This window comes from Musca domestica, unplaced genomic scaffold (assembly GCF_030504385.1).
Source record: "Musca domestica strain aabys unplaced genomic scaffold, Musca_domestica.polishedcontigs.V.1.1 16, whole genome shotgun sequence".
Classification (NCBI taxonomy): Eukaryota; Metazoa; Arthropoda; class Insecta; order Diptera; family Muscidae; genus Musca; species Musca domestica.
The window spans coordinates 8,153,157-8,174,882 of NW_026712219.1; the positions used below are offsets into that span (position 1 = coordinate 8,153,157).

A 21,726-nucleotide genomic window follows, 5' to 3' on the forward strand; every position below is an offset into this window, starting at 1 on the left:
CTTAAATTTCGTTCTGATTAGTGGCCCAGAGGTCTCTTCAAAATATTCAAGATTTTCGGCTGGAGGTTTTCAAAATGTTTTAATGAAATAACACTTTTTCCAGGATGTTTATTACAAAAGTATGCAGAAAAATCTAAGATCTTTTAAAAGGAAATCCATCTATTCATCCATCAAAAACAAAAAAATAAATAAATAAATAATAATAATAATAAGATTTTGGATGAGAAATTTTAAAAATATTCTTAAAAAACAAAACAATGCTGGAATGCTCTAACGATAGCCACTTGTGGTTTTCCAGCCAAAAATAAAGAAATCACAATATCATGCTTGAATTCCATCACGAATAACTTTTTTGTGGAAAATTATCACCAAAATGCTATTGTATACTTATTTAATTAGCTGTCACTGAAATAATTTTAACAGCTGTGGGACGAGTCGCGAGGAATGGCAGCAGTCTGAAGTTGGGTGTAGTGTTTTCATATCTAGTTATATGTAGGCCATACGAAGTCGTGGACCTACATGCACAATTATTTTGTCATAGTACCCATTACAAACTTCAAATACCAAATTTGAAACAATTCCGGCAAATAAGGTCTCTAAAATCATAAAAAACCAATATTAGGTGATACCGGGATATATGCATAAGTAATTTTGTCAGAAGTTATAGTATCTATTAAGATCTTTAAATGAGAGATTTGAAATAATTTCGGGAAATAATGTAGCTAAAATAATCCCAATATTGGGACGAACCTTCATATGAGAGCTATGCGAAAACGTGGTCCGACATGGCTCATTCACGAACTTAACGTACTTGCTGGCAAAATACACATGTATGCAAAATTTTAGCCTTCTATCTCAATTAGTTCGAAAGATAGGGCGATTACAACAGACGGATAGACGAACAGACACACAGACGGGCATCGCTAAACGGTATATATATTTTCTTGGGTCTGTCGTGAGTATTTCGAGGAGTTAGAAACGGAATGAAAAAGTTAATATACCCTCCAAGTATTGTGGAGAGTATAAAAATATATGGACGGCCATGCATAAATCGACTCAGGATGTGATTCTATGAAAATCATCAAGCGAAAGAATGGACATATCTTATTTCCTGGTACAAGTTACAAAAATCCAAAAATTTCCCATAGCACTCTGATGTTGGGTATAAAAATTTATACAAAGAGTCAACTTTTATGCGCTATCTGTTTGGAAATTATTAATAGTAGGAGAAAAGTTCAAAATAACGAAAACATGGAGGAATTTTTACCGTAAGGTGCAATAGTTTAATTGCGATTAAAATATAGGCAGCATTTCAAAATCGACATGAAATTTCACCCTGGTAAAATAACAAAGGTTGTTTTGGCCCATACTTTATACTTGTTAACCGTACGCTCTGTTTTTCTTTTATGAAGAAGCCAGCTTATGACGATGAGGCAGTCAAAAAAGCGTTTTATGTATTTTCATCTTATGGTGCCTTAATATTTTTAAGAAGTGTTTTTACGACTTTTCTGTCTTTGTTTAATTCATAGTGGATTTTCAGGTGACGTTTTTATTTCTTTTTACCAATAAACTTCCATCTAATTGTTTTTTTTTATTTTATTTGTCATTTCCTTTGTAACATCCCTCCATAAAGTACAAATATTCATAATCAGCATAAAATTCTAAGTCGATTTAACGATGTCCGTCTGTATGTTGAAATCACGATACAGCCCATGGTACAATGAATTCAAGGTAGGGCAGAACTACCATATGATTTCAATTTTTTCATTTTTCTGGCTTAATATGTCAACTTAATTTGTTTATGTGTGCGTATTCTTTTCAATAATAAAAAAATTTTCAGAAAATATTCAAATTCGGGTGTTTTCAAAATGCTTATTACAACATATGCATCGACAAAATCTACAGTTTTTGTCGCGAAATAAACCATAAGAGATATATAGAATATGATTTTGAAAAGAAATTTTGAACTATCATTCAGTTTTCGCGGTTTTAAATTATTTATTCAAAATCAATGCAACAAGTTGTTTGATTTTTTATTGTTTTGATAGTAATTCTGACATTACAAGCCAAACAGGTAGACCTCTATACTTGCAATTTTTTCAAAGTTGACCTACCTTCTCTTCATTGTACCATGACACAGCCCACATTTTTTGACGTAGAGTGTCAAAACATAGCAGAACAATTGTGTCTATTGTGTCTAGGATGGTTGGTATTGAAAATGAGATATGTATATCGGTCAACGTTTTGGTGTGGTCTCCATATAACGGTACCCCTTTCGATATTCGTTATTTTGTTGATTTTTACCACAAATTTTCACGGATTTGTCTAAAAATTGTTATTTGTGGGTCATAATGGATTTAAGCTTCGGTGGCGAAATATTGTATGTATAGGTCAACGTTTTTTGTATAGCAACGTATAACGGTACCTTCCGATATTCGGTGTTTTGATGATTTTTGATACATTTTCTCACGAATTTGTCTAAAACTTGGCATTCGTGGATCGCAATGGATTCTAGCTCGTATGGCGAAACACTGTATGTATAGGTCCAGGTGTTTTTTTATAGCCCCATATTCGTTATTTGGATGATTTTTGCTCATTTTTAAAGGATTTGTCCAAAAGATGGCATTCGTGGGTCGTAATGGGTTGTAGCTCGTGTGGCGGAACATTGGTCATATAACGGTACCTGCCGATGCTCGATATTTTGATAAAAATTGTTTTTTTAGTTCATAATGGGTTCTAGCCCGGTAGGAGAACATTAAATATTTAGTTCTACGTTTACCTATAGCGCACATATAACTATAGGCACGTATAATTGGTATTTTGATAATCCTAGTTACATTTACCCCCATAATTGTGTCAAATTTGGTGTTTAAGAAAATTTTGTAGATGACAATCCTTAAAGTATAAAATTGTCTATAGAGGTTCCCGTTTTGGTATGGCCCCCATATAACGGCCTCACTCACTTTATGTTTTTTTTTTTTTTTTTTTTTTTAAAGTTTATCTGCATTATCCAAACGGTCTTACTGGTCTATGAAGTTTATAGTGAAACACGCTTGAATTCAGGTTCTTTTATATAAAAATGTTTCCTTTACCCTAAGGTGGAGGGTATACCTGTTTGGCTTGTAATGTCAGAATTACTATCAAAACAATCAAAAAACCAAACAACTTTTTGTATTGATTTTGAATGTATAGTTGAAAACCTCGAAAACTGAATGAAAGGTCAACATTTATTTTGAAAATCATACTCTATATATCTCTAAAGGTTTATTTCGCTGCAAAAACTGTAGATACATACATACGTTGCAATAAGCATTTTAAAACAAGTAAGCAATGGCTACAGTCGAGCGGGGCCGACCGTTGAATACCCTACAACACTATAATAAACGATACAGATTATATAGGCGAAATACTCGAAAGAATTCCACAAGATATTGTGACAAATAATAAAAGAAAACCATCAGGTTTCGTTCTCTAATTTTCGAATAATAGCAACTTAAACTAATTTGCTCATTTTCAATTTATTGGTAGATGTTGCACTTAAATGGTCTTTCTAGATCTGGAACCAATATTTCCCAAAGACCTATAACCTCTCAGAAGTGGCACAAGATTAACATTTATTATTGGTTTTTGACTGAAACGCATCTATATGAGATACAGACATTTGACTATATTCTTCAACGATATCAGCGTTAACGAAATAGTCAAAAGTGCATCTTTCCTGTATTTGTGAATTCTCCAAAAAGTCACTGGAATGGACATTTTCGTATTTTGTCTTCAAAAGTTGGCAAACTCCTTCACACATTGAACATTTTTGGATGGCCATCCGAAACTGCTTGGCTTTTGCAATGTGCGGTAACCCCCATTCAAATGTGGGTGAGGATCGGGCGATAATTACGACCTGCCGACAATTTTGCAGTTTTTTGGTCCATTTCAACCCCTAAATATATGGCGATCATCTCCAAAAGGAGTAGGCTTCTATTCTGACCCTCATCTGATCCCCATGCCAAATTTCGTTAGGATCGGGCCATAAATGAGATCTGTATATGATATCCTGATATCCTAACTACTTAGTTTTGTTAGCTGTAGAAATATTATCAAATGTTTAATTCAAAATGAAAATATGCCAAAAATATGACAAAATTGAAAAAATATGAGAAAATTTTACAAAATCAATATTTTTATCTTTAGAGAGATATTTTTATGCGATTTTTTTCCAAGAGACCATTCTGAATTAATGAGAACTGTCGAAATCAGTTCAGCCGTTCTCGACATATAAGAGATTTTTCAAGCATATCTTCTTTGATAAACATATATATCGCACATATTTTGCTATATATCCGATTTGTTAAATGTTAATATCAATGTAAAGGTCAGAAGTAACCTTGTGATGGCTTTGTGATTTCGCCGGGATTTAAAATATTCACGGTTTAATGAAAAATTTTGATTTTTTTCAACACAAAAGATATGGTATATTTTACCCGCTAAATATTATCCGATGACCAACCAAATTAGTAGGCTTCTTCCCCGCCCTAAACTCTATCTACATGCGAAAATCGATTGGTCTATAATTGCGACCTGTATAGCTACTGCAAAATCCGACATTTTTTCAGTATTTGGTCCATTTTAACCCCTAAACATTTGGCGATCATCTCCAAAAGCAATAGGGATCTATTCTGGTCCAAGCCCCACCTACATTCTTAATTTCGTGAAGATCGGGCCATAATTGCGACCTGTAGAGTGATTACAAATTAACATGGACAGACGGACGGACGGACGGACGGACATACATAGCTAGATCGACTCAGCTCGGCGATCTAGGAAGATCCATATATACTTTCCTATGTGGGAAACCAATATTTCGAGGTGTTACATAATTTTTGGCCCAATCAAACTTATAATACCCCCAACACATAGTGTTGTAGGGTATAAACATACGAATTTAAATATTTTCTGAACAATTTTTTGTTATTGAAAAGAATACGTACACATAAACAAATAATGTTGTCATATTAAGCCACGAAAATGAAAAAATTAAAATCATATGGCCCACCTTTATTTTATTGTACCATGCATTTACCTGTCGTAATGGCTTACGTTACGTTAAAAATAATTACACCAAATATAGGTTCTATGTTTTATTTCCTGGTTTTGTTCTTTGCTATATAGTGTTGACAATAACCTGAATTAAAGCATTGGAAATTATACATCTGTGATTAAAGTGTAGATGTCGCCGATCCGATAAACTCTACATTCGGCAAATTAAAGCTGAAAGAATTTTGCAATATAAAAATCAAATATAGATGGCGCCCAATCTCACATTTTGTTGGAAAACGGTCCAGCATTAATGGTAGGTGTTATAAGCTATAGATGTCACTCTGTTTAAAGATCTCTCAATATGTTGGGATAAACAATTATTTTTGATTACCAGAGTTTATAAGTGCTGTTTTTATTTTTAATTTAAAAGTAGATATTGGACCTGATTGATCCTTTTTTATACCCTCAGCCATGTAAGGGTATATATCATTTTATAAGGTCGTAACTTGCGGAGATCGAGTTCGGAAATGGGTAATATCGGTCCACTCCTTCTGGTAACTCCCCCACATAAAGTCCACATTTTCACCATAAATAATTTACCGAATATATTACGAAAGTATCATCAAATTTTGTGCAAACTTTCTAATTTCTAATATTTGTATCAGTTCTAGGGCAGGTACGAAAATAGGCAATATCGGTCCACTCCAACATGCATCTCCCACACAAAGGGTCAAAATTTGAAAAAAAAAAAAAAATATAACTCTTATAAAAGGCGAAATAAGAATTCTATTCTTTTCAATTATAGGAATATGTCGGTCTACTCCTTTTGGTACCTTTCCCACAAAGGGTTAAATTTTCATATCCACCACCATAGTATGGAGGGTATATTAAGTTTGTCATTCCGTTTATAACACCTCGAAATATACATTTTAGACCCCGCAAATATATTTATTCTTGATCAGCATAAAATGCTATGTCTATTTAGCGATATCCGTCCGTTTATCCGTCTGTCCGTCTGTGGAAATCACTCTAGCTTCCGAACGAATTGAAGTAGATTGATAAAAAAATTACTCAAATGTATGTTATATCTACAGGACTTTTGGTATTGAAAATGGGAAATGTAGGTCCACGTTTTGGTACAGCACCCATATAACGGTACCTCACGATATTCGGTATTTTGATGATTTTAGCAACATTATTCACCGGAATTGTTTCAAATTTGGTACTTTTAGTTCGCAATGGATACTACAGAAAATTGTCTTAGTACAGCCCCCATATAACGGTAACTCCCGATATTCGGTATTTTGATTATTTTAGCGACATTATTCAGCGGAGTTCTTTCAAATTTGGTATTTGAAGTTCGTAATGGATACTACAGGCTAAGACAGAAAATTGTCTGGGCAGATCCACGCCTTCGTGTAGCCCGATATAGAGGTACCTCCCGATATTTGGTATTTTGATGATTTTACCTACATTATTCACCGGAATTGGTATTTGAAGTTCGTAATGGATACTACAGCCTAAGACAAAAAATTGTCATTGGTACCTCCCTATATTCGGTATTTTGATTATTTTAGCTACATTGTTACCAATATTTTTTTATGTTTCGGATTTGAGTATTGTATTGGCTTATGACAAATGTTACCTATCCATGTCGTCGTATAGACCCTAATATAACAGCTACATTCGGTATTTTTAAGATTTTAATAGAATTTTTAACTGATTTTATTGTTTTTGAGAATTGCCAAATTCGTTCCAAATGGTGGAGGAACGGATTTTATTGTTTTTGAGAATTGCCAAATTCGTTCCAAATGGTGGAGGGTATTCAAAGTTCGACCCGGCCGAACTTACAGCTTTTTTACTTGTTTACTAATATCTCTTATAATTTGCGATCCAATTCTCTTCAAAATTCTCATACACAATACTTCTATCAACACATAATTTGGTGTGAGGGTGACACAAAGGGTCAAAATTTTGATTAACTATGATGCTTATAAAACGCGAAATGAGCACCCGATTATTTTCTAACATGAGACATTCCAATATCGGTCCACTCCTCCATGTCAACGGTTTGGATTATCATAAGACAAGTCAAAATATATTTAAATAAACGAACTGAGGGAATACATCTGTCGGCAAAAGCGACGGATACCTTTTAATTTGTTAATTGCAGACATTGATCAGTCATCTGTCAGGCACTTGTATGGGACCCATGATTACTTGTCACACCCCACCCAAAGTTTTCCCACTTAAATCGCAACAATAAAAAAAATAATATTTAGGTTTTTAATTTAAATTTATTTTTAACTCTCTTTATTATTAACACAATATTTAATTAGAGGGATCTTAGAACAAATAAACATTTTAAAATTAGTTTAATAAAAACTCAAAAAAATTATGTATAGCTTAATTTTACAAAAAAAAAAAAAATACATAACTATTATTTAAAAATTAATTAAACTCTCGTACCTAGATCATTACACAACTATAAGAGTATGTATGTGTATTTATGAAAACTATTTTATTTAAAAAAAAAATAAAAGTTTAATTACAAGACAAAAACACGCTGCTGAAAATAATTATCAAGAATATATAAAAAGAAAAAAATATTATTACAAAAAACTTTGGTATTAAACTAGAATTTATAAAAATTAAAACAAAAATCATTATGAAAATTAAACAAAAATGTTATTATTTTTATAGCATTTAAAAATAAAGAAATAAAATATATTTTTACTGAAATATTAATCCTTTAAGGAGTTGGTATTTTTTTTTTTTTTTTTTTTTTGGATACATTATGTGAATTTATATAAAATTATTATTTTCTGTTATTTTATTGTATATTTATATAAAAATTAGGTTTTTACTTAAATCTAATAGTTTAGCTTTTTGTTTTGTTAATTTTAATAATTACAAGTTATTTCCATTATTAGTTTCCTATCACAAATCTTGACTTATAAACAAAAATTTACATTGATATTTAGGGAACTATATTTTTTTCTCTTTGTTGTTTAGTTAATTGTTAAATAATTTCTATTAATTTGTTTTGTTTAGATTTATGTGCGTGACATTTAATGTAGTTACAAATTTGATTTGTTCTTTTAGAATTTACATTGATTGTCAAAATGTGCAGATTTCCATGGAAGTGTGTGTTAGATGTGAATTGATCTACTTTTTTTGAGGTTAAGGCACTGTGATTAGTTTGGCACACTTTCGTTACTGTTGTGTTAGTTGATCGGTAGGGTCGTATTGTTACTTTGCCATTTTGAGAAAGAATTAGGCCCTTATCTTCACGGAAAAATCGAAACATTGAAAATTCCACAACACTGGAATATCCTGGTGAAAATAATAATATTTTGGCTTACAAAACTGTTCTGGGTTACTGTTCTTAGTTCATAACTAGTTTTAGACTTTCAATTCCACCCCTTTTGTTTTCAAGACTTAAGAAAAAACTAAAAAAATATTTTTGTTTTTTGTTTTCTAGAAAAAAATGATTTTTATTTTATGTACTTAAATATAAAGAATAAATACAAAAAATATTATGTTTTTGTTGTAGTTGTTTTGTTTTTATCTTAATATAAATCATCACAAAAATTAATAATAAAAAAACGACAAAAACAAAAAAAAAAAAAATAATAATAATAAAGAAAAAACTAAAAAAAAATCTTCCTTTTTAAGTCAGGAACAACGAAGCGGAGGGGTCTTTAAAGCACCCATCACTATACATAAAGGGTTAAGATTTCTTAAAGCTTTCCTTTTGATAGATGACAGCTTTTTTTTTTTCTTATTCTCATAAATCCATGCAAAGTTAGTACATCGTAGAAGAAACTGAGAAAGTTTGGTGTGAGAGAGAGTGAGAAGGTGTAGAATAGGTAGCAGGTCCAGTTGCCGTTATGGAAATTTTGTTGGTTGATCTCCATCTCTTTCTCTACCTCTGCTTCGGTGGTGTTTTACAGGGTTGCGGGGATATAGTTTTCTTTTAAGTTAGTGTCTTATTTAATCTAGAAATGAAAATGTAATAAATAAATTTGTATTTGAGAAATAATTATAAGAAAAAAGAATTTAAAAAAATAAGATTAAAATATTGTGTAAAAATTATTATAAATTTTTAGAAAAAAAAAAAAAAAAAAAAACACAAAACCTAAAAAGCTTTTCGGGAAATATGTTTTCGAAAATTTTATATAATTGTTTATTTTTAAAAAAGACCAATAACCAATGTGACTAAAACTCCGAAAACAATAACTGCCGATTTGGCCAAAAATTGAACTTATGTTGGCCAATATTTTGACACGTCGTGTGGGAGATTCCAGAAGGAGTGGACCGATATTGTCCATCTCCCAACTCGATATAAGTTTGACAATAACATGGCGAGTGTACCAAGTTTGTTTTTTTAAGTCTTTCTGACATAAAGTTTTGGAGTTGGTAAAAAGGGTTCTTGGCCAAGATTCTGTGGTGTTTTTGATACTTTAAAATAATGTTTTATTTATTAATATTTTTGTCGTAGGTTTTTAAATTTTAAGAATTGTTTTAAAAAATCCTGCACAAAAACAAAATTCTTTTCCAAAAATTTTGAATTAAAAAAATTATTGACAATATTGGTCCACTCCTTCTAGTACATCCCCCACAATTGGTCAAAATTTTCAATATCATTTAGGTTATAAATAAAATTATATGAAGCTCATAATGACACATCTCATTATTTCTATCAACACAAGATATTTTATAAAGACTGGTACGTCACCTAAAAAGGAAGTCAAAATCTTCAATACTTTTATCTGTTACGACTTACGGAACGAGTCAGCTATTTTCAAAACTTGCTATATCTAAATATTTGCCTCAACTAGAAGACAGAGATGAATGTGGAATTTATTATTTTTCGATTTTTTATTATTTATTCTTATTATTTATTATTCTTTTAATTTTGCCCACACCAATATTTTTATCTGTATTAGATGAAGTATGAAAATGAAAATACTTATATCATATTAATTTCGGTCCGATACGAAATGGACTATATTGGCCCATTCCTTTGGAACCCACTACGTAGAGGGTCAACAATTTGAATAATTAGAAGTCAAAACATATTTAAATAATCGAACATTGGCTGAGGGTATATATCTGCCGGCAAAATCGACTCATATTTTTTAACTTGTTTAGATATTCTTTAATGATCCTGGATTTGAAAAAAAAATCAACACTATAAAATATAATCATATATTCCTCAATTTTTATAATTATTTTTCAATAATCCTGGATTTTAAAAATTTCCAAAAATTAGAAAATAAAATAGTAATAATTATTAGAGTAGTAAGGTATAGAAGTTTTTGAAATCGTCCATGTCCCTATGGGTAGGTAACTGTATTAATTGAAAATAAATAAAACAAGTAAAAAGCAGCTAAGATTTGGAAGAAACTTGAAGAATTTCAAAAGAATTCCGTCGGAAACTATCGCTGAAATTAAAACCTTTATATGGGGATTATACGAAGACGTGGTCCTGTATAAGTAATTTGTTTCATAGGCTGTAGTAACTATTCCGAACTCTATATATGAAATTTGAAACAATTCCGGTGAATAACGTCGCAAAAATCACCAAAATACCAAATATAGGGAGGAACCGTTATATAGGGGATAAATGATATCGTGGACCTAAATAGCCAATTCTCTTCATGTGGTAATGTAATCACAAGAAACCCTTTTGTGACTTTTAAGACACTTCCATTGAACAATTTTGCTAAAATCATCAAAATACCAAATGTCGGGGAGTACCTTTGTATGGGGGCTATACGATATCGTGGATCTATATAGACATTTCTCTTCTAGGGCATAAAGTACTCACAAGGAACCTCTTGTAAGAATTTTCAGACAATTCCATTGAAAAATGTGGATAAAATCATCAAAATTCCGAATATAGTGGGGTTACCGTTATATGGGGCTATACGATGTCGTTGACCTATATAGATAATTCTCTTCAGGAGATAAAGTACCCAGAAAGATAAAGTACCCTTTTGTGAATTTTCGCATAATTTCGTTGAAAAATGCCGCTCAAATCATCAAAATACCGATTATCGGGGGTACCGTTATATGAAGGCTATACGATATCGTGGACCGATATACCCATTTTCGAACTTGACCTGCCTGCAGACAAAAGATAGATCTGTGCGAAATTTTAGCTTCCTATCTTAATTCAGTTTGACTGTTTCGTGATTACAACAGACGGACAGGTCTAAATCGTTTTAGATTTTTACGCTGATCAAGAATATATATACTGTGTTGGGTCTAAAATTATTATTTCGATAAGTTACAAACGGAATAAGGAACTTAATATACCATCCAAACTGTGTATGGTGGAGGGTATAAAAAAATATTTTATTAATAGTTTTCTATAATCCTAACTTGTGAAAGAAGAAAACTTTAAAAAATATTTATCTTATTTTATGATTTTCTGTAAACTAATGTAAACTAAAATTTATAAGAATAACTTTTTTTGAATTTTTAATTTTAATTTTTTTTTATAAAAAGTGTAATTAATAAAAAAACTATTAAATGTAAATTTGATTAAAAAATTAAGAAATATTGAAAAATTAACTTTTTTCGCAAACAGAATTCCGGGCTTCATTTTTTTAATATTGCCAAATGAATTCATAAAAATATAAGCTAATTTAACAGGATTGCTTAACATACCCCTATTTTTTGGAAATTCTGAATGTCTCTCTTCTCAAATATTTAAATCCACTTTAATTACAATTGGCATTAGTCTCTTTGTTCTAATTCAAAAGATAAAATATGTTAATTGTTTTTTGTAGAAAAAATTGTTTAATTTTCTTTTGTTTATTTCTTGTTTACATAAAAATATATTGTTTCGTTTGAGGTACCTATTTCACAGCTATTTTTTAAGACACTAATTTCTCTTTTTATCACTCTCAGGTGATTAAAATGTTATCTCTGGATTATTTATTCGCCCATTCTAGTTTATATTTATTTTTATCTCACTCTGCATGCCTTCGTTTGCAATCTTGTTCTATGACTTGTCTCATTTTTTTTTTTCGTTACGAAAAATTATTTCTTTCTCTCCTGCATTGCTTTTCTTACATTCCTAAAAAAATAGAGCACATCCTTCATCTAAGTGTATATGTGTGTGTGTGTATAAATTGGTTTTCTTTACTTCGCATCATCCTTTAATGCTCACCATCAGTGATGTTCTGCTCCAGCATGACCATTTGTCGCAGCCGTGTGCACTGGTTCGGGTGTTTGGAAACTTTGCAATGCTGGTTGATTGGCAGGTCTTAGAGGTGTGGTAATGATATCGCCAGCATTGGAACGGCTGCGTGTCACCAACATGGGTGTTTTGGGTCTGGGTGTTTCGCCCAACTTGATCTTGACGCGTCCCGTTACGGGTGAATATACTGGTGAGTAACGGCCTGATTTGGGTGAGGAGGGTAAATAGGCATCGGGATCGTTGTTGTTGGGCTCGGCATTTTGCTGATTGTATTTGGAGGCCCGAGGCGATTGTGGTGTGGGATAACGTGGTGAAATGGGATAGTATTCATGGGGTGCCTGCAACTGGGAATCTGGCCTTGAGACAGGCTCTTCGGAGGCTGGTGCATCTGAGGCGCCGTTGCCATTTAGCAAAGGCTGTTGCTGACCAGGACCGTCTTTGACATCACCATTGTCATAGGGCTTGGAACCGTTGATGGGCTTGGCCATGTCCGATTTGGTTTTCTCACCAATCAATGGCACATGCTCGGGCACACCATTGCGCAATGGTTTGCCCAGCTGTTTCTTGTCCATGGCCACCAATTCGGTTTGAGGATTTTCGGCATCGTTGCGGTTGCGACTGCGGTTCTTGCACTGTTTAATGGCCACATACAGAATGAGAGCAACAACAATGAAAGTAATAACTCCCCACAACAAATAGGTGGCCTTGCTGTCGTCCGGTTCGCCCATCTTGGCCTGGGCAACATCAGCTTCGGGACCTTCGGTGCTGGGTTTGATGTCTTGAGCGGGCAGATCGGCAGCCAATGAGGGTACATGTTCAGCCTTGACCACCTCCTCTTCGGTTTGCTCCTTTTCGACGGACACCGGAGCCTCGGTTGTTGATGGCCTATGCTCATCGCCATCAAAGATGCCCAAGTGCTCCTTGAAGATATCTGGAGTAATGATTGGTTCCTCAATGGGTTGATTGTCTTCATCTTCTTCATCTTTGTCCTCGGATTCAGGCATTTCAAAATCATCGGTGATAACGCGTTCCTTGGGCAGATGGGGTATGAAGAGAATACCACCACCACTGCCAGAGCCATCTTCCTCCTCCTCTTCTTCCTCGGGGAAATCTGTGGTGGCCTCCTGTTCTTCGTGTTCATGAGGCTGTTCGGTGGTCGAGGCCATTAACATATCCAAGGGTACGGCTACTTCACTCAAATCTCCGGAGCCCTCAAGTTCATCGAAGAGACTTATGTGGGGATTTTTGGGTGTGGTGGTTTTCGATTCCAACGGCATGTAGTCCTTGCCCAATTCTTCTTCCTCACCAAAATCATCGCCGGAACCCTCAATGGGTTGATCGCCCATCATCAATTCATTTTCCTCCTCCTCGGGCAGCCAGCCCTTCTTCTCCTGCTCACACACCACCGATTGTTTGACCTGTAACCAGGGTTTGTTTTTGTAAAGTGGGGGATAGGCACAGGTCACTGGATGTTCCATAAAGACATGACGTTCCTGCAGCCAATTGCGCACCTCCAATGTTTCACAGGAACAGTTTATGGGATTATGGCTAAGTTCCAGGGTTTGTAAATGGCTCAGATGGGTCAACTCCCGTGGCAAGTTGGTAATGTCATTGTGTTGAAGGTTCAGCGTCTGCAAATGCTGTGGCATCTTGGCCAACTTGGCGGAGGTAATGCGATTGTGCTTCAGGTTGAGTTTCTTGATGCGGCGACCCAAATGTCCAATTTCGTGCAGATCATTGTGGGACAAATCGATAGAGGTCAGATCGTGTAGCTTTTCCAAGGAGTGTGAGAGGCGAGTCAGATTGAGGAACGACAAATCAATGGAATGTACGGGCAGCGTGGCGGTTAGTGGCAGATCTGATCTCAGACCCTTGAGCGAGGAACATTTGGCATGCAGAAAGGGTTTGTGTGTATTGTGGGCCAAGACACAGTGGCAGTCTTCGGGGCAGAGATAGTTTTGATCAGCCTTAAAATGGTCTGTGCTGCTGCTGCTGGGTGCAGAGGATGTGGCTGTGAAATCGGGTGTGGCCCTGGCCACAGATGCCAGCAAAATGCTGCATAATGCCAATGACCATGTATAAGATCGTCTTGTCGTTGTTGAACTCGTCATTTTGTTTGTGTGTGTGTGTGTGTTGATTGTCTTTCGCTCTCTTTGTTGTTGAGGGTTGAGGTTGAAATCGGCTATTATCCGTGAAATATGCCTCCAACTGATTCGAGTTATCCGTCGGGCTGGGGGCACCAGTAGGGTTTCAGCAATAAAATAATCTGAAATAGACAAAAAACAGAGAGAGAGAGAGAAAATAAATATCCATTAGAATAAAATGTCAATTAGGGAAATAAACTGAAAAAGAAGCACCTTATTTTGTTACGAATTCCAGTACCCAATATAATGAAATTTTACCCCAACTTATCACCTTCAATGCAAATATCTGACTAATTTCGATTCCTAGCTGCCGAACGCTATCAACCCAACTCTGTATACACTCCCTGGAATGGTGGTGAATGATATCGATATACCATTTTTAGGCGAATTATCATCTATAGCGTTACGTCATTCTATACTACTCATATCCCCATCCCCTTTCTACCCCCTTTGGCTACAAAGCGTTCTATGTGTCCCGCACAATTTTCACAAATCGTAGAAAACAAAAAGTTTTTGTTTGAAAATATTTCGTTTTTTTTTTGCCACACATTTTTGCTGATACCAGCCGTTCGTTCGTTCGTTTTTTGTCGTTTCGTTCTCTGTTATCGTGTTGGCGATATCTTAGATTTCGTTATCAGCAACCAAAGGTTCAGTTAACGTTTTTCTTTTGCCCAAACCCAAAAGCAAGCAAAGTTGCTCTATTTGGCATCGGTTGGCCAAAAAGAATGAGAGCCTAGAGTTTTCAATTTGCAGAGGCCACTTCCACAAAAAAAAACCAATGTTATTACCAGGGTATTTGACAGGTCCATGTTCTTTTTGGCATTGGTGTGATTACTCGACTTTCAAACGACGCATTTGTTGTGACATCAAAGTTGCTCGTTGTTGGAAAATGATAGTGTTAAATTGAATTGTTTTTATTTTTTAGACATTTTTTTTGTTATTGCCTTCAAAGTTAACAAATTCCATTTCTATTTTGTGTTTTTGGTAACATTGATGATGATCGTGTCTACGGGCTTTGACGCAATTGATTGTGGTGATGTACTTGAAATAAAAACTTATTTATTTATAATTTCATGTTTTTTGTTGTTGTTTTTATATACTGCAGTATTTTCCATAATATCTATTCATCTATCAGAAATGAGTCAGTGATTTATAGATAATTTTTAGAGGTTTTTAAGTTTTCAATAGAATTTATTGAAAAATCAAGGAAGTGACGAAAGCGATGAAATGCTAATAAAATATATACTCTTGGAAATAAATCATAATGGTGTAAATTACACTGCACAACACAAAAAATAATTGCAGTAAAAATCCAGAAGATTTTATATGGGGGCTATACGAAGACGTGGACCTGCACAGACAATTTTCTGTCATAGGCTGTAGTATTCATTGCTAAATTCAAATGCGAAATTTGAAACAATTCCGGTAAATAATGTCGCTAAAATCATAAAAATACCGAATATCGGGGGGTAACGTTATATGGGGGCTATACAACGACGTGAACCTACATGGCTCATTTTCTGTCTTAGGATGTAGTATCTATTACGAACTTCAGGTACCAAAATTGAAACAATTCCGGTAAATAATATCGCTAAAATCATCAAAATACCGAATATCGGGGGTACCGTTACATGGGGGCTATACGAAGACGTGGACCTATATGGCTCATTTTCTGTTTTATGCTGTAGCGTCTATTACGAACTTTAAATATTAATTTTGATACAATTCCGGTAAAAAATGTCGCTAGAATCATAAAAATACCGCATATCGGGAGGTACCGTTATGTGGGGGCTATACGAAGACGTGGACCTACATGGCCCATTTTCAATACCAAAAGTACTGTAGATATAGTACACATTTGAGTAAAATTTTATCAACCTACTTCATTTCGTTCGGAAGCTAGAGTGATTTCCACAGACGGATAGACGGACAGACGGACGGACATTGATAACTCGAATTTTATGCTGATCAAGAATATATATACTTTGTGGGGTCTAACATTTATATTTCGAGGTGTTACAAACGGAATGACAAACTTAATATACCCTCCATACTATGGTGGAGGGTATAAAAACAGGGGAATTATTTTGGTCTAAATGTTAACCCTTAAGCAAGTAACCTTGAATATATTAACTTTGTCAGACCCGTTTGTAACATCCCTAAATATTAGTCGTAGGCCCCATAAATTACGATATAATTCTAAGTCGATTTAACGATGTCCGTCAGTCTGTCGAAATCACGATACAGCCCATATTATTTTACGTGGAACATTTTGCACATGAATTTGTATTGTGTCCAGGATGGTTGGTATTGAAAATTAAATATATCGGTCCCAGTTTTGGTACGATACCTCCCGATATTGGATATTTTGATGATTTTCGCCACATTTTTTCACGGCTTTGTCTAAAATATGGTATTTGTAGTTTGCAATGGGAACGTTGTATGTATAGGTCCACTTTTTCGTACAGCCTTTTTTTTTTTTTTGAAAAAGTATAACCTATGGTAAAATTAAGAAGGTAAAGTCATTTCAAATAAGCTTTCCCATCTTTGCATTTCCTGCAATTTAGCTAGTCAAATTTCACTGAATGGAAAGCGGTTTCCCGTCTCTGATTTGTGTATGTACAATGGATTTACAAATATAAATTTGGACAATGATAAATTTAAAAAAAAAAATATAAACATATGATTGCATGACTTTACCTTCTTAATTCTACCATGGTATAACCCTTATTAAATGTGAAACGATATGGATATGTGGATATGATATATAACGGTTTACTACTTCTGGTATATCTCCCACAACGGGATAAAGTGTTGAACACCCACCCACGTAGCTCGAAAATAAATGATAGATACAGACCTAATCCTTCTGGTTACTCCACCGCAAAGGTCAACATTTTGCATAACCATAAAATGGGAAATAAGCATACGAAGCATTTCACACATCAAAAAAATTTTAAAAACACAAAATCTAGTGTGAAGATGGATATATCGTCTCACTCGTTCTGATACCTCCCCCACAAAAAAGATCAGGTGTGAAGATTGAATGTATAGGACCACTCCTTCTGGTACCTCCCCCACAACGGGTCAAAAGTAGGAAAATTAGGTCGTATTTGTCGAAATATGTCCTATTTGGAGGAATATTACACATATGGAACCCAATAAACTTAAAATCGGATGAAGATATATATGGGAGCTACGTCTAAATTCTGACCGATTCTCACGCCCAACCTTGAGCCAGACAAATGATTTGTAAAAAATTTCGTATAAATCGGACAATAAATGCGACTTGTACTTTGTTTACAAAAAGCATGAACAGACAGGCGGACGGACATTTTTAAATGGGCTCAGAATGTGATACTATGCAGATCGTCAAAAATAACTATGGGTCTACATCACTTTCTTTTTCATGCGACAAAAAAAAAAAAAAATGATCCAAGACATAATACCCTGAATTGGGTATAAAAATATGGGGTGTATAGGTATACCTTTTGGAGAGATCTAGCTAACATGACTCATATATTTTAGGTGTGACTTAACTACTAGGCATACAAAAAAAATTTTTCACTCAAAAGTTGTGGTGTATCCAATGGTCCTTCAAAACACAAGAACTCTGCCCTATCCTAAACTCTACTGGTTTTTAATTGTGACCTAAAGAGGGACTGCAAAATCAAAAAAAAAAAAAAATGTGTCCGTTTGAGTCCCTAAACATCCATCTTCAAAAACAATAGGCTTCAATTCTGACCCTAGACCCAAGCAAAATTTCGGGAGGATCAAAAATAGTTGCGAGATTGTATTTTATGCCCTCAACATTGTAGGGTGTAAACATTTTTCAAAACGTACAATTCTACAATTTAGAAAATGAAACAATCGAATGCAGTATAAAAAAAAAACAAAATATAAAACCAATATCAAAAAATATTCACTTTTTGTTGGCATATTTTTAAGCGATTTTTTTTGGTTAGAATTGTCAAAATCAGTTCAGCGGTTTAGGACTTATAAGCAGAATAACTAACATCAATTTCTTTTACATGTAGATTGTACCTATTTTGATATATATCCGATATTTGGCTATCAGCAACACTGTGACGGTTAGAAATTGTTTTGTATTTGTGATTCCGCTGGAATTTAGTTTAAGCCTTCGTTTTTTTAAATAATAGTAATGGTCTATTTTTCCCGCGAAATATTACCCGATGGCCAATCGAAATTGCAGGTCTCTGCTTAGCCCTAATTGATTGGTCTATAATTGCGACCTGTAGAGCTACTGCAAAATCAGGACATTTTTCTGTTTTATTTTTTTTTTTAATCATCTCCAAAAGCAATAGGTTCAATTCTGACCCTAACCCCACCTACATGCAAAATGTCATGGGGATTGAGCCATAATTGGACCTGTAGCGTGATTACAAATTAACATGACAGACGGACGGATACACACAGCTAGATCGTATCAGCTAGGCGTGATAGGAAGATCCACATATAACATCCTGACATGCCCAGGACCAATATTTCAAGGTGTTATCTAAATTTTAGACCAATCAAACTTATAATACCCCCAACGCATACTAAATAAATAAATGATCAATTCTGCCACTCAAATTTACAATGAATATTGTGTCATTGTTCGTCCATTGACATAAAGACTTTCAATTTAAAATTTTAATTTCCAAGCGATATTTTTATTACTTTATTATTCAACTTTTAATGGAATTTTTACACCGTTTTAAAGGTTTCTTAACAGCACAACGGAATTTTTGGTAATCCTTGTAAAATTAATTGTACGACCTGTTTTTGGGCACTTAATAAAAATATTACTTAAATATCCTTGATTTAGTCATTAACTGTAATCGAAATCTGGTTTTGTGATTTTTATTAATTATTGATACCTTGAGTAGATGAAAGGAAGGGGATACTCGACCTTAGTTTAGCCAGGGTATCGGAAATTAATAAAAATATTGGTATTATTTTTGTTTTTTTTTTTTTGAAGCATTTTAATATATTCCACTTTTGAAAACGAAACGTTTCATTTTTCGAAGCAGGATCTTCAATATTTGAATTTTTGTCATTAACATTTTAACAGCCCATGTTAAAATCACAAATCTTAAAATATATCAAATTGCATCAACACTACTTAACACTATATTACAAATCTCTTGGCAAAATGCCGAAGAAAAACTGTTTGATTTTAAATTTTCTGGTATCTCTGCCATATGGTCGTCACCACACCTGGTTTAGACAAATCTCCCGTCTGACCATGTAAACAGATGTTGGTGTTTTGTTGTCTTCTTTTTTTTTGCCGCTGCTACTTATTTGAAAAATGTTATAGCCAATAAATGACATCTTTGACAAATACTGTCTGCATTACTGCACATCACCAGCGCTGAGCTGTTTACTTTCCAGTGTTTAGTTGAAGGCGGACTTTTTTTGTTTTAAGACAAGATAAGTAGATGTTAAATTTAGGTGTGGCTCAAAGTTTATTTTAAGTCAAAGAAATAACGAAACGTTATTTTTTTTTTTTTTTTGTATTTCAAAGAAAAAGAGGTGAAGTTTATAAAGTTGAAGTTGATTGTTTTTTTTTAAAGGTGTTTGCTATGGACAATGACGAAATGATTGAGTCATAGCCTTCCGAAGGAAATTTTGCAAATTTTTTCATAATTTGTGTGGAGCATTTTGGTAAGGAGGACATTTAGAAAATGTCAATTATAACACTGTGTAGCACAAAAAAGTAATTACAAAAAAAAAATAGATTACGAATGTAGAGCTAAATAGCAAAAAGCGGCCGGACCGAATTTTTTATACCCTTCACCATTTTGAAGGAACTTGAAAATTTTCCTAAAAATTCCATCGAAAAATGCCGCTTAAAGGAATCCTCTTACATATGGGCTATACGAAGACATTGTCCTGTATAAGTAATAAGCTTTACAAACTTTAAATACGAAATTTAAAACTATTCCGGAAGTTATGACATAGTGGGGGAGGTACCAGAAGGAGTGGACCGATATACGCCATCTTCACATCAGATCTTGTGTTAGTAGAAATAATTTTCGGGTTTTACAATCGTTTTGGGTATTCAAAACTTTGACCCTCTGTGGGGGAGGTACCAAAAGGAATGGTCCGATCTCCTTCATCTTTATAACAGATTTTGTGTTGATAGATATTGAGATGCACCAAGTCGGAATGGAATCAGATGTTATTTTCGTGAGCTTCACGGATATACAAAATTTTGACCCTTTGTGGAGGAGGTACCAGAAGGAGTGGGCCGATATATTCCATCTTCTCAGAAGCCCTTGGGTTATATTGTGATGTGAGTAATTTAAAGACATTTGGACTCTCACATCACACTTTATAAGAGTTATAATTATTCAAAATTTTGACCCGTTGTGGGGGAGGTATATGATGGAGTGGACTGATATTGCCCATCACCGAACTCGATCTAAGTTTGACAAAAATATTAAGATATACCTAGTTTAGATGAAATCGGATACTCCCTTCTAGAGTTATCGTGCGCACCAGACAGACAGACAGACAGACAGATGGACGGACACCTCTTGATCGACTCCAAATGTCCTAAAACGGATTTGGTCCGTTATTTCGATGATAAATCACGTTTAGGCGTATCAAATGATATATACCCTCTGTAGGCATACGGTTGAGGGTATAAACAAACATTCTACTTTCGACAAACTTCACCCTTTTTGCTAATTCGCTTCAATTTTTTTTAAATTTCTCTGTCCAATTGTGGAAAATTTAAAGGACTTAGTAGCATTTCTTTTGTAGATTAAAATCCCAAAAGAGCTTCAGATTTTTGGTCCAAACATTTTTATAGCCCCATTTATAGGGGTACAGTCCCAATTTCAAATATTTGTATTGTATATATATATTGGCCAAAAATTATCAATATGGGCCTACGTTTTGGTCGAGTCCTAACATACAGATAACCCATGATTTCAGTTTTTTTGAGGGCGATACTTCCCAACAATTTTTCTAAACATTTTGAATTTTGGTGTTGTTAGGGTAGAAAACTTATGACAGAAGGTCTTTAAAAACAAAAGAGTTGAAAATATGCTTCATGTAAAACTCATACTGACACACGCCATTATTTTTCACTCCAAGTAGAATCGAGCAAACTGGATCTCAGAGATCCTTTCCTATTTCTTGTTTCAAACAAATGCACAAAGACATAATACCCTGTACCACAGGGTGGCGTAGGGTATGCAAATAACACCTTTCCCCTTCTTGCAATCTCTTCAACAATCTTCATGTAGGTGCTCTCACATTCACCAACAAAATAATTAACATTTTACTATGTCGATCACCACAAGTTGCAAAATTGTC

General features: G+C 34.1%; 1 protein-coding gene across 10 annotated transcripts in view; it reads right to left on the reverse strand.

Moving 5' to 3' along the window:
* Window positions 1–7,893: 7,893 nt before the first annotated feature.
* The window catches only part of LOC101898945 (Leucine Rich repeat protein), a 149,164-nt gene continuing 135,331 nt past the window's right edge, over window positions 7,894–21,726 (reverse strand). For 6 of the 10 annotated variants that reach the window (XM_059120035.1, XM_059120030.1, XM_059120031.1 and 3 more), the window contains exons 4-5: window positions 12,221–14,516; window positions 7,894–9,035 (exon numbers count right to left, since the gene is read on the reverse strand). In XM_059120035.1, coding sequence (XP_058976018.1) covers window positions 12,223–14,361 — 2,139 coding nt within the window. In that variant the 5' untranslated portion in view covers window positions 14,362–14,516 and the 3' untranslated portion in view covers window positions 7,894–9,035; window positions 12,221–12,222. Of the gene's footprint in view, window positions 9,036–11,877; window positions 14,517–14,607; window positions 14,764–21,726 lie in introns of those variants that run through there. The other 4 variants (XM_059120037.1, XM_059120039.1, XM_059120038.1 and 1 more) reach the window with 4 other exon arrangements.